Source organism: Heterodontus francisci, chromosome 12 (assembly GCF_036365525.1).
Source record: "Heterodontus francisci isolate sHetFra1 chromosome 12, sHetFra1.hap1, whole genome shotgun sequence".
NCBI lineage: Eukaryota > Metazoa > Chordata > Chondrichthyes > Heterodontiformes > Heterodontidae > Heterodontus > Heterodontus francisci.
Window position 1 is genome coordinate 28,220,949 of NC_090382.1, and position 12,807 is coordinate 28,233,755.

A 12,807-nucleotide genomic window follows, 5' to 3' on the forward strand; every position below is an offset into this window, starting at 1 on the left:
CTGGGTGGCTCTTTTTTCTTTAATTGGCCAGCGCAAACGCGATGGGCCAAGTGCCCTCTTTCTGTGCCGTAAACTTTCTATGATTCTGAACTTTGTGAAAAAAGCCTTTCACTTCAATTTTTGGCAAGTGCAGCACCCTGCCTTCCAATTCAAAGTACTTATCTCTCACTCTAATGCCCTCTCATGCCACCTCACCCTGTGGAGGTTTGATTGTGATGCCTAAGATACATAACCCCTGGCCTGCATCCAGTTTGTGTGATTATACTGTTAGTGATATAATGTATCGAGTCAAAATATGGTTTTGTGATCAAACAGCATCTGTGCAAGATGTACGTTTGGATAGTCCTCTTCCCAGACATTTTAATCTGTCCTTAATGCCATGAGAACCCCATTCTCAACACCTACTAAATGTGGGATTGTTAGCTTAATCCCAGCGACGTCTCCAGTCCAGCAGCTAGCTAGGGAACATCATCGCAGCAGATAGAACTGCAGAATCGAGCCTAGTTCTTACTGGAATTGAATCTGGACAGGCTTGAAGTGGGATAGAATTACATCATTGCTGAGCCAGACAGCCACCCCAACTAGACCTTCACTATTTGCAAGTGAAGTGCAGCAGAGTAGCACCTCGGTGTTCAGCATACGTAAAAACATGCTGCTACTGTTTTTTTCTTGTATAGCATATGATGCATGATATCATCCATGGCGCTGGGAGGGCATTCCTGACAGATGAGCCATGCAAGGACTCCAGGCTTTTATCAGTGCTGCGTTTATAATTTAAACTCGGGGCACTGCTGCTCTTTTATCAACTGATTATCAAAGGAAGGTTATTTACTTTGCATCATCACTGTATCCAATAACACAAAGCTAAGCCTTTCAGTTCTGCCTTTTCTGCAGTTTTCAAAAACATCCAGCTTTTTCTCCCCCCACCCCCACCTTCCTTTACCATCAGTTTACTCCCAATGCCCTCCTTATACAGTTGACCCAGTAGTGGGTTCCAGTTGGACAGGCAGCCCTTGGTACCATGCTTAACTGACCACTGTTCACATGCAAGTCCAGACAATGTGTCCACAGGCTGTTCAATTGTAATAAACATCATATCCTTATTTAGTCTCATCCAGTTGTCATCTAATATCCAGTCCTGAGTCCTGGCAGATTTTTCCTTCTCTAACACCTATGGGATCCCTAGCACCACCCTTGATGAGAACAATTAACGCAGCACAGACTAGCGATGACACCTGGGAATTTAACCAAATGCAATATCTGAAGTGAGCAAGCCTTTAAAAAAAAAAATCACCTGCAAAAACAAAATTAATCCAAAGATAATGAGGTAGAATGGGAGACAGCCCAAAGGACTGCTCTGCATTCATAATCTGCAAACAGAGAAAAGAATTGAAAATAAAGTGTTATTTGCAACATCCTACAGAATCCATTCTAATCTTAACGGTGTTGTGGGTTGGAGGAGGGGTGGGGGGTTGGTTCAGTGTACACCCATACCTTTCCCATAAAGTTTGGAAAGGTAACCCTGAGACTGCTGGCATGTACAAGGAAACTTTCATCACCCTGGGCAGACCAGTTCTGTCTCTTTTCAGCTCATTGTGAAGCTAAAATAAAGATATATTGCTCAGTGATAGAACTGGACAAACAGGTACACAGTTACTACTATAGCAAAATTAGTTTTAACTGAAGTTACAAATCTTAATAAAAACAGGAAGTGTTGGAAATACTCAACAGGTCTGGCAGCATCTGTGGAGAAGCAGGGTTAACGTATCAGGTCGGTGACCTTTCATCAGAACTGTCAAGTCAGAAATGTAATACATTTTAATACATCTCCAAAGATGCTGCCAGACCTGCTGAGTATTTCCAGCACTTTGTTTGTATTTCAGATTTCCAGAATCTGCAGTATTTTGCTTTTACAAATCTTAATTCTGTTCCTCCTATAGATGTCCTAATTTGCCTCCATTTTTCTTTTGCCCCCTCCCCCAGCAAATTCTTTGATTTTAAAATTTAAATGTAACTTTTCCCCTTTTCTCTACATAATTTATCCTAATCTCTTAACCTTAAAATAAACTGCTTTATATCTTACCCACCTTGTTTATTTCTCTTGATTTCTAATGATCATGTTGTAAGTGGAAACAAATGTTTTTTTAAAGTATGGGGTTTCTTAGGCCGCAAACCAGCTTTAAAAGGTGAGTTAAAACTGTAATTTAAAATTATTTTCTAGTTCTGCAAGCTTAATATTACAGCAATGAAGCTAAGCGAGTCAATTATCAAAAGCCCCAACCTGGAGGACTGGCACAGGCCCTAATCGGCCAACCTGTGTATTGTTTTTATTCAAACAACCAGGAAGTGTTGCCAAGCAACTGAATTGCTCAGTGAGCCATGGATCCTGACAACGCCCAAATGACTGTACTCTTCCTCAGCTCCAAAAGGGCCAAAGGGTGAACTGCTCAATCTCATTCTAACAGAGCTCCTCCTGACTGGCTCATCAATGGCACTGGTTTGGCCTACCACCCTCAGTGGCAAAGTGCCACACAGAGGCTTCAAAAACGAAACAAAGCTCCCCCAACCCCCAGCAAAAAAAAATCTGATGGTCTTCAAAAGGTCAGCAGCCATATTGCAACACAAACAACTCCTCTTTAAAGAGTTGAGCCTTTCATAATTGATGGGCATCAATGTAAAACCAAAGCAGCAATGGACTTGTTAACAGTCTTTGCACAACCAGCATTGAAGCTTACTGAGAAAAAACAGACTGTGGAATACCCAGATCTTTCATTGGAACTAAATGCAGGGTCAAAGGTCACTTCTGCTCAATTAGAACAAAAGAAACTCTAATTTTCCCTCTAACTGATTCCTTTCCCATGCTTCTTTGCGCATTGCTGCTAAAAGCATAACTTGTATGTTCATTACAAGAGACAGCGCAAAACTTAGGCCTGAGGAGACTAACCATCTTAGCAAAGCTCTCCAGCTTCCCCTATGCCCCCAACCATGGGCACTTGCCCTGGAGAACTGTGCTGTGTGCACATTGGCTGCTGTATTTCCCTACAATACAGTAGTGACTCCACTTCAAAACTGTTTCCTGTTCGAAGAGTCAAAAGCATCTCATCACCTCCTCTGGCCGACTGAGCACGTGTCCCTCTGGACCGCTGATCCCCATCTCCAGCAAGCGTCTTTGTTCCTGTAAAAGATGCAAACCATGTTGAAGCAGCCACTTGCAGATACGGTAATACTGTTGAATGAATTTCACTGACAAGGAGGATTTAATTAGAAACTGGAACCTAGAAATTGCTACATTAAAAAAAAACCAAGGTTCATCTAGTTCAGCTTCTACCAGCCTGGCAGTCCCATGATACAATAATAATCAAATTGTTGACTAATCATAGCAATCAATCTCTATCAATTAGTCTATAACAGACCCAGACATAAAGTGAGGAAAACCCCAGTGGTCGAGAGCTTAGGAAACTATAGTTAGGTTTTCCTTCCTAAGCATGCTACACTTACCACATGTCACCAAAAAACAAACTATCTGTTTTAACGTCACAGGAAGGATATGAAAGAGAAGGAATAAAAGACAGTGACATGAAGTCTCAATGCACTGACCTGGGCAATAATATCTCCATTCTCCGCGTGAACTTGCATTATCGCTCCAAGGTCACCCACATACTTACAGATGTCATAGAGCTGCGAAGCAATTGGAAAAACACAATGAACAGTTTGTGCCAGGTTCAGCAACTGATTCCAGCATTAGACGTTTCTATGAATAAAGGCCTTCCCCATTTGGAACCACTAGCTACTGCCATGTGAGCATGACACAACATTCTGGCAGCCAATGAGGATTTCAACAGAATTCACTATTCTTACATCTCCACTCCTTGGTCTCTCCCTCCCCAATCTTATAACTCACATTACGCAATGCAGATCAGGGTCTGGGCAACCAACATCAATTAAACCGAGGTACTGGCCATCCCCTTGGCCTTGGGCCCACTACTTCTCTTCTCTATCACGTGCTGAACTCTTCATTGTTTTATACAATCGCTGCCTCCTTTGGGACTGATCAGTCGGACCAAAATGGTCTTTGCCTGTCCTGTACATGCCTACATTCTGCAGGACACCCAACCTTCCCTCCAAATTTTCTCTCTCGTCTCCTCATGTCATACCCAAGGCTTCACGAATCCGGATGCCTGAATAACTATCAAGAGGAATTTGTCATTATGCAGTGTCTCCACAGGCTTGTCATTGTACCCTGTCTGGGCAGATGCTCCCTTTGCTGCTCGTCCCACCCAGTGGAAAATGCAGCATTGTGCAAAGTGGGTGGAATTCTGCCAAGGCTTCCTCCCAATTTTCCAGTGACAATATGGGGAGGCTGGCATCAGAAACAAGGAAGCTTTCAAAATGTGAACAAAAGTCCCACGTTTGTGAGAAATGCTTTAAGTTCTCGCACACAATCAGCACCCTGAACCGGCTTAATTCATCTACTCCAATGAAAAAAAAGCATTAGCTAGTTGAAATCAGGTTTTGGGATATCATTTCAACCATTGCATTCAACAGAGCACCACAATGAAATGCCAGAACACCTCATGCTTTGCTAAATTTTGAACCCAGCATTAAATATTTCCAAATGTACATGGGGAGCCTTGTAACATTGTAGCTGGCCTCACAATGAGCATTGCCCAAGCCACCATTAATCACATCTTCTTGTCTGTAACTCTCTAGAGTTGCTACTGGGAGTGGGAGTGGGTGGATCGAGGCCCCGGATATAAGGGGGGGTTGAAAGGAAAAAAGAGGTCTGGTCCATCTGGAGCCTACTGAACAGTTACAGAACAACACCGGTAAAGGTCTGGGAACACCTCACTAGGGATGGAGAAGAAAAGAAAATCCAAAGTAGTTTTTAAGTTAGTATTTCAGAATTAACATGGCACCCATAAACTTTCATAAAAGCCACCCAGATGAGTGACAGCATCTATCCTTGCTGAAGATATCAATATTTCACATGCACTGCTCCAGATGACATCCAACACCCTGTCCCTGAGGAAGATTCAGGATATAAAGAATTTAAGCATTCTGGAATCCCAGGATAACCCCAAACACTTATTCTTAAAAGGTACTATGTGAATATTGGGCGACTGTGACAGATGTACGCACAAATGAAGCCAGAGTATAAGAATGTGGGTTCCACTTTTTATATTTTTACCTCAGCATTCGACATCTGATATAAATCTTTGTAAGCCATGTAGACAAGGAAGGAGTTCACACCTGTCAGTAATAAAACATAGATACAATTTAAAAATATAGAGAAATAAAATGTCATGTTGATGTCGGGGGGGAGGAGAGAGAGAAAGATGGGGGAAGAGAGAGAGAAAGGGAGGAGAGAGACAGATGCAAAGCGAGGAGGAACAGAGGGGGGGGGGGGGGGAATGTTATCAAGATCACTCCTGACAGAGAGACAGCTATCTGTAATACTCCACATTGCTACATCACGTGTGCAGCCAGAGATCGAGTACTTATGCAAACAGAAACAATGCCAGGTAGCTCGCTAAATCAATGTTCAACATCGTGACAAGAAAGTAAGTCAATAAACTGGTCTTCTCATTTAAAGCTTCTTCACAATAATACACATTTACAGTTGTTTTTATTAATAGTTAGACTTTAATGCCTTTATCTTTCTGAAATTCTCTCACTGCCCCCCCTATGCAGGTCAAAAATTGTGATGTGGCCCCCCATGCGAAAAGGTTGGACAACCCTGATCTAGGCTATCACTTCAGTCACGTACTGAGGGAGTGCTGCACTGTCAGTGGTGCCATCTTTCAGATGAGATGTTAAACAGAGGTCCTGTCTGCCCTCTCCAGTGGGCATAAAAAATCCCATGGCACAAGACGAAGAAGAACAGCTGAGTTCTCGCCCGTGTCCTGGCCAGTATTTGATCTGATTATTGTCACATTGTTGTCTGTGGGAGCTTCCTACATTACAACTGTGACTATTCTTCAAGGCCTGGAGTTTCCGTGCAATTGCACAATTTCTTTTCAGCATGATTCACCCAAAGGCAGCAAAATCAGCACAAAAGATCGAGGAATTTTAAGTGCAAATTGTGTTCAGCGCAAATCAAGCTTCTGCAATATACTACGCTAGTTTTAAAAACATACCACTAGAAGCAGGTCTTGCTGACAGGATGAATTAATCGCCATTGGGAGTTTTTGCTAATTGCATTCATTCACAGCCTTCGAGGAGACTCCAAAAATTATGTTGGATCGTCTGGGCGCAAGGACATTAATGGGTATGTTTTAAAAATTATGAAGGAATTGGCTACCGTACCCCAATATAACCAACAAATGGTTCTGTATATTTTTAAAAAGTTATTTAAAATTGGGTTTCTCACAGGTGATGAATTGACACTGTGATTCAAAGGGTTTATTGCAATCAAACTTTTCCTACTCTTAAATATATCAAGGAATATTTTTTAAACAAATTTTTTTTCAAAAAATCATGTTTGGAAACCCTGCTCATTGACAAACATTCATTTTACTGAAATATTGTGCAGCAATATTCTAGATGTTTCCTTTTAAAACCCATTACATAAATAATTAATATTTCCTATTTCCATTTACACACAACATGCTCTGCATTACTTATAAATCACCTTTGACTGAATAATTCATAGTGCCCTTATTATCCTTTAAATGTTACCAGCTGTGGCCAGCTTTGTGAACCATCAGCATTCAAGAACCTTATCACACAATTCACAGGATATTGACCAATTAGGAATATAAATGCATAAGACACATGGCGGGGCACGTTGTTGATCCATTGCGGGGTAGGAGTCTTTCCAGTCCACCTGGTGGGAGGAGGGGCAGGTTGGAGACCAGGAAGGGGCAGATGTGGGAAAATCAGGGGCCTGGGAGGGGAGGGAATATCAGAGGTGGGGGTGAAGAGAATTGGAGACCGGGGTTGGGATTAGAGGCCTGAGAGGGGTCAGAGGTCTTTCAGGGGAGATTGGAAGGGTCGCGGGGGGAGTGGGGTTACCTGATTGCGGGGTTTGCCCAGGCAGACACGCTGGATCCAGCAGTTAAGCTAAAAGGCACTCACCTATGGATCCAACAGCCCTCGCCTTGATTTAGCTGCCGGCTTTCCTGAGGCTCAGGAAACCCAGCCCTCCATGTTAAGTTTCAAATACCTAAGTTGCCAGCTTGCCTCCTTGTCCCGCCTCTAGTAAATCCTGAAGTGGGCAGGTTGGAGGTGAGAGTTTGGGTTGAGATTCAGCTTTTTAATACTTTTAACCTCCCATCTGACCCAAATCCACCCTTTCTGGAGGTTAAAATCCACCCCCCTCCAATACTGCTCCATTTTGAGATATTCTCGAGTACACATCGGCTTCTTCAGGTCAGCTTTTTAAAAGATGTCAAGTCTTCCATTTTAACTGCAAGCTCATTGCTGAGGATGCTTTTCCTTTGGGGCCTATAAAACAATGACGTCTTTGTCAAAACAGGAAAGAGCAGCACTGCTTCAACATGCTGTTAGATTGCACATGCTTTGGAAGCTTACTGTGTCACACCAATCCACTGTTTTAGGATTTACAGAATCATGGAATTGTACAATGCAGGAGACCATTCAGCCCATTGTGCCTATTCTGGCCCTCTGATAGAGTTATCTAGTTAGTCCTACTCCCCTGCTCTTTCCCCCATACCCATACAAAATTCTCCTTTTCAAGTATTTGTCCAATTCCTTTTTGAAAGTTATTGTTGAATTGGTTTCCACCACCCTTTCAGGCAGTGCATTCCAGATCATATCACCTCTTAATAAATTCTCCTCCTCTCCCCCCCCTTTTGCCAATTACCTTAAATCCGTGTCCTTCAGTTACCAACCTCCTGCCAATGGAAATAATTTCTCCCTGTCTACTCCATGACAACCCTCATTCATAAAGGAGTGAGCTCTCCACAAAAAAGTTCTTGCAAACTCAAATTTTTCATTTTTGCTTTCGGAGGAGAAAGAAAATCAGCAAAAGGAGGGTGGCAAGACTGGCATTAAGCTCACCATGGCAACAATAGGTTGGGGTATTTTCAGGCCGCCTAGCCAGTCTTCTGCAAATTAATCAGAGCAGTGCCTTAAACTGGGAATTCAAGCATCACCCATCACAGGAACACTAATTATCAATATAGCTAAGCCAGAAGTAAAGGCTCCCATATAGTCAGCCAGTTACAAAAAGCAACTAATGACGCTTTCCCTACTGGTTGACAGAGTGGATTATTACAGTGCAGTACTGATCCATTTGTCCTGGAAGGTTCGAGGGTTTGATCCCTAGTCTTTGCTGAGCTCATTTAGGATGCGACAGCATCCCTGGCCTAGGCCAAGGTGGTAGTAGGATAATCACTTAACTTGCTGCTCAGTGACCCCTGCTAGAAAGACAGTGAGAGAGAGACACACACAGAGAAAGAGAGGGAGAAACAAAGTAGATAAAGAAGTACAGGGACAGAGAGAGACAGATAGGAACAGGCACAGAGAAACAAAAAATAGCAAAAGCGAGAGAGAGAGACAGATAAAGAGAGAGATTGATGCTCACAAAGACAGACAGACAATGAGAAACAGACGTAGGGGAAAAAGGAAATAAAGCTTCTTTGAGGAAGTGAGCTGATCAGTGCAAATGGAAAAGGTTAAATGAAGAAACAAAACAGGAGTTAAATCAGAGGTTGCTCAACGTGTAGTGAGAGGCTAACGATTCTTCGACATTGGTGCTATCAAGCGAGCGCTGAAGGAATTATTCCTAATGAGTGCTACCTGTGAACTACAGGCTACGTTACATGAATATAGATACTAAACACAAACGCCTGTTCTGAAAGGTATTAAACAGACCTTTATCTTTGACAAGAGTCTGGATTTCTTCTTTCACACCCTCGTTCCAGTCGGTGATGTCCACGTGCAGTGAGTAATCGCAGCATGACTTGCTGTCTGCCAACTCCCGCCATTTCTCATAGGCACCGATGACACTGCTCTCAGGCTCTGGGACCACATGGTCAACTGTGAAAAGACGAAACGTCGGGTCAGCATGTGACACCTGGGAAAGCTTCACGAAACCTCAACCAAAGGCCGCAAATTTCCACATTCTGACTTTGAGGCTACATCAATATCCTTTTGTATTTTTCACAGTGCTACAAAATCAACGCTTAAATCCTGTCAAAATGCAAACAGTTTCAGATACATACAAGATAAATGACTTTTAAATAGGCCTTTTTAAAAAAAATGTACATGGAACCTTAACTCTTAGACTTGCAGCTCTTCGGTACCTGAAGGAGTTGTGGAGATATATTCTCAAAATGGTTATAAAGAGCCCAGATTTCCAGAATAACTGACACCAGAAACCATTCGTCACCAAGCGTTAGCCGGTTCATCCTCTTTTGGAACTATTTTCTCACAACGTTTTTCTAACCCAAGCCAGAACTTTTCATTGAGCGGGAGGCACCATCCACCAGCCGAAAAGTCAGTGGCAAGCCCGCCTCCGCCGAACCTGGGGAGCGAGACCGGGATTTTTCGCTCCCCAGGCCTTTAATTGGTCTTGGGCAGGACTTCCACCTCCTTGAGTCAAGAAGTCCTGCCTAATGGAGCTGCCGGCCAATCAGCTCTTAGTCCCACCAGGAGCGGTGGCCACTGCTGGGACTACACCCAGCTATCGGAAGATGAAGGATGGCCCCGGAAAAAAGGCAAGTTTTTACAGCCTCACCGGGGACAATCGGTCGGGCCCTGGTGAGGCAAGGGGTGTCGGTTAGGGGGACAGGGGGAGTGTTGTGTATTGGGGGGCAGTTGGAGCTTCGGTGGCGGCCCTCCGTGGGGCACAGGGTGCCCGATCAGGAGGGCCCCCCCCGCAGCCCGCATGATGGCTGCCTGGTTCCACCAGGTGAGCATTTTGAGGCCTCAGCTGCCCACCAGCCAAGGGTATAATACCCGTGGCGGCAGGTGGAGTCCTTTAAGTGCCGGTTAATTGGCCACTTAAGGCCCTTAATTGGCCCGGGCGGGCTATTTCTCGGCACCATCACCCTGCATAAATTGGCAACAGGGGCAGGAGGGGGTCAGGAACGCCTACCCCCCGACCACTCGATTTTACGCCCCCACCCCCCCACCGATGCAAGCCCGCTCATTTGGAGGACATCGAATTCCGGCCCAAATCCTCGATTTCAGTTTTACCTCCCTCACCTACAATCTTGCAGGCATGCACTCATTTCCTGGGCCTGGGGCACCCGTTCTATTTCACAGCTGTGTCTTATTTTCCCCTTGTGCTGCACAGACGGACATCTATTACATGTAATATGGAAGCAGGCGCTCTGTTCGTACCCCTGCAATCGGTCATCGGACGCTTGTGCATTGCCAACTATTTGTAAATGGGTGGTGCCAGCAGTTTGCATCATGTGCTTCATTATTGCTCAGTTATCTCAATGTGGCATCTTGCCTGGCTGCTGACTGTTCAAGAATGGCTTATGTCTAGGTCTATCCCATAGAGGTTACACAATGAAGGAGAGGCCAAGAAAGATAAGCTCAATGTCCTTTTCATTATAGTTGCTGGAATACCAAACTGTAGAAAATTACTCCTCAGAATATTAAATAATATGAAAATAATACAGCCTCACTCTCTGCTCCTGGAGGTTTAGTTGCATGCTGAGGTATGGTCCTACAATACTGGCCACCCTGCTGCACTTCACCGTAGTGGCTGCCTAGTATAATTGTTAACAGTATTGGCATACGATTAAACCACAAGGGAACATTAGAAGCAAGACCAATCCTGCTCTCATCAAATTATACAATTCAAAAGGCCATTCAGCCCATCCTGCTTGCGCAGGTTCTTTGAAAGAGCCATTGAATGAGTCACACACCCCTCCCCAATTCTTTCCCCATAGTTGTGCAACCATTACTCCTTTTCAAGTATGGACCCAATTCGCTTTTGATCCAACTGCCATCCTAGCCTGAGATCAGCTATCACAGACCAGGAATCAAATGTGGGACATTCTGTGCCTCTGTAACACACTGGCCAGGCACTTCACCCATTGGCCCACTGGGGCGCCTCAATGGGTGTTTCCCTGTGTTTGAGCATTTTCAACCGATACTGAATTTGAACATGTGTGATGTGGCTTTCTGCGCAATATGGAGTGGACTGTGGCTCAGTCATGCCACATAGGACAATTAATCCTTTCGCCACATGTTGAGTTGCCTCTGATTTCACTCCTGTTTTGCTTCTCTGCTTAATCTTTCCTATCTGCAACTCATTTCCTCAGAGAAGCTTTATTTCCTCTTTCCCCTACGTCTGTTTCTCATTGTCTCTCGGTCTACGTGTGTGCCAATCTCTCTCTGGCTCTTCCTACTTTTGTTTCTCTGTGTGCCTGTTTCTATCTGTCTGTCTGAACAGAATGCCACTAAAAATGCATCAGTCCTTTGATACTCCCTCTGAATCTACTGAAATACTGAGATTCTCTCCCATTTTCCTACATTTGAGACTGAACTGCATCTGCAAAACGATGCACTTTAGTGAAATGGTGCTTGCATAGTCCAATATTTAAAAGGTACCCAAAGTCCATTCTGGACAAATCTCAAATACAACCAAAAAAAAACACCCCAAATATTTTGTGAAGTAAACTGTTGCTTAACAAGCAGAGACAAATTCTCTCAAATTTTGTCTGGGCTGCATTCAAAGCCAGGTGCTAGAGGTGAAAGGTTAATGTTCCAACCCATCGCACAAACCAATTCCCCATGCAAATGCATCGGACACCCTGGGGGAAATTCCAAAACCTCAAAACCATAGAAAAGAAAACCCTGGGGAGTCAATGCAATTACTGCAGATCGACCTTCAAAATACTCTTCAAAACTTCTGTCTGTAACTGTAGGCCAACGTTTCTTTCAGTAGGCCAACTGAGGTTTCAACTTTGATTTGTCTGGAGAATGCTCAATCTGCAGTTCAAGTCGCGGCAAAACAAATAAAGGCCAACAACAAAAAAATACTTGAATGCTCACGATCTGAACTTGGAGCACAATTCAATTTTCAACTGGCTCATGGAAAGGCACCTTGTCCAAATAGCATCAGTACCACCCTCCACTACCATTCCCCCCACCCCACACCACCTCCTCCAATAGAGAACCTGGCTATCAAGCAACAAAGTACATTCACAGCAGGCTCTGACAGCAGGCTTCCCTCAGCTATATTTTTTTTTGTAGAACTCACTTTCTCCACTGCCACAAGAGGAACAAGGATCCATTATATTCAGGTAGGCCACTTTTTAGAAACTAGAAGGCAAGGACAGAAGGGAAAAAACACCGGCCTAGAGATTCTTAAAATCCCCAATGTGCTTTTACAAATCTGTTTAAAGACTTAGAACAGCAAACATAATATTTCTGCAGTAAGCCTAATGATTCTGATGTCAGTCAGAAGGTCAACAAACAAACCTGAAGGTTTTAAATCTGTCAAACTCCAGAAATATGGAAGATTTAATACTTAGGAGCCAAGACCCCATTTATCACCACCATGGGGACCCAGTGAAATCACATATGCAATGTTCAGTTAGTATACCGTCAGCCGTCCCAAATTTGCAGCTTTCTGTTGCTATGAAAAGTGTGTGTGTTTTTAAAAAAACATTGTTGCTATGGTGCATTTCTTGTTGTTGTTATTCAACATGACTAAAGCAACCCAGAGTTCGAGGAGGTCGCCATTTCTCTAGGGTCGAATTAAAGCTTGAACTCATGGAAGGAAAAACACCTTATAAAATTGCTGGGGCCTTATGTTGACTCTAACCGCAGCAATCCTGGAAGTGGGTCACAGTTGGATTTCAACGAATAGCCTGACAG

At 43.7% G+C, this 12,807-nt stretch overlaps 1 protein-coding gene across 3 annotated transcripts in view; it reads right to left on the bottom strand.

Moving 5' to 3' along the window:
• The window catches only part of LOC137375792 (dihydropyrimidinase-related protein 3-like), a 215,846-nt gene that overhangs the window by 77,862 nt on the left and 125,177 nt on the right, over positions 1–12,807 (bottom strand). For all 3 annotated transcript variants that reach the window (XM_068043255.1, XM_068043254.1, XM_068043256.1), the window contains exons 4-7: positions 8,839–9,003; positions 5,189–5,250; positions 3,598–3,678; positions 3,107–3,175 (exon numbers count right to left, since the gene is read on the bottom strand). In XM_068043255.1, the coding sequence (XP_067899356.1) occupies positions 3,107–3,175; positions 3,598–3,678; positions 5,189–5,250; positions 8,839–9,003 (377 nt within the window). The remainder of the gene's footprint in view (positions 1–3,106; positions 3,176–3,597; positions 3,679–5,188; positions 5,251–8,838; positions 9,004–12,807) is intronic.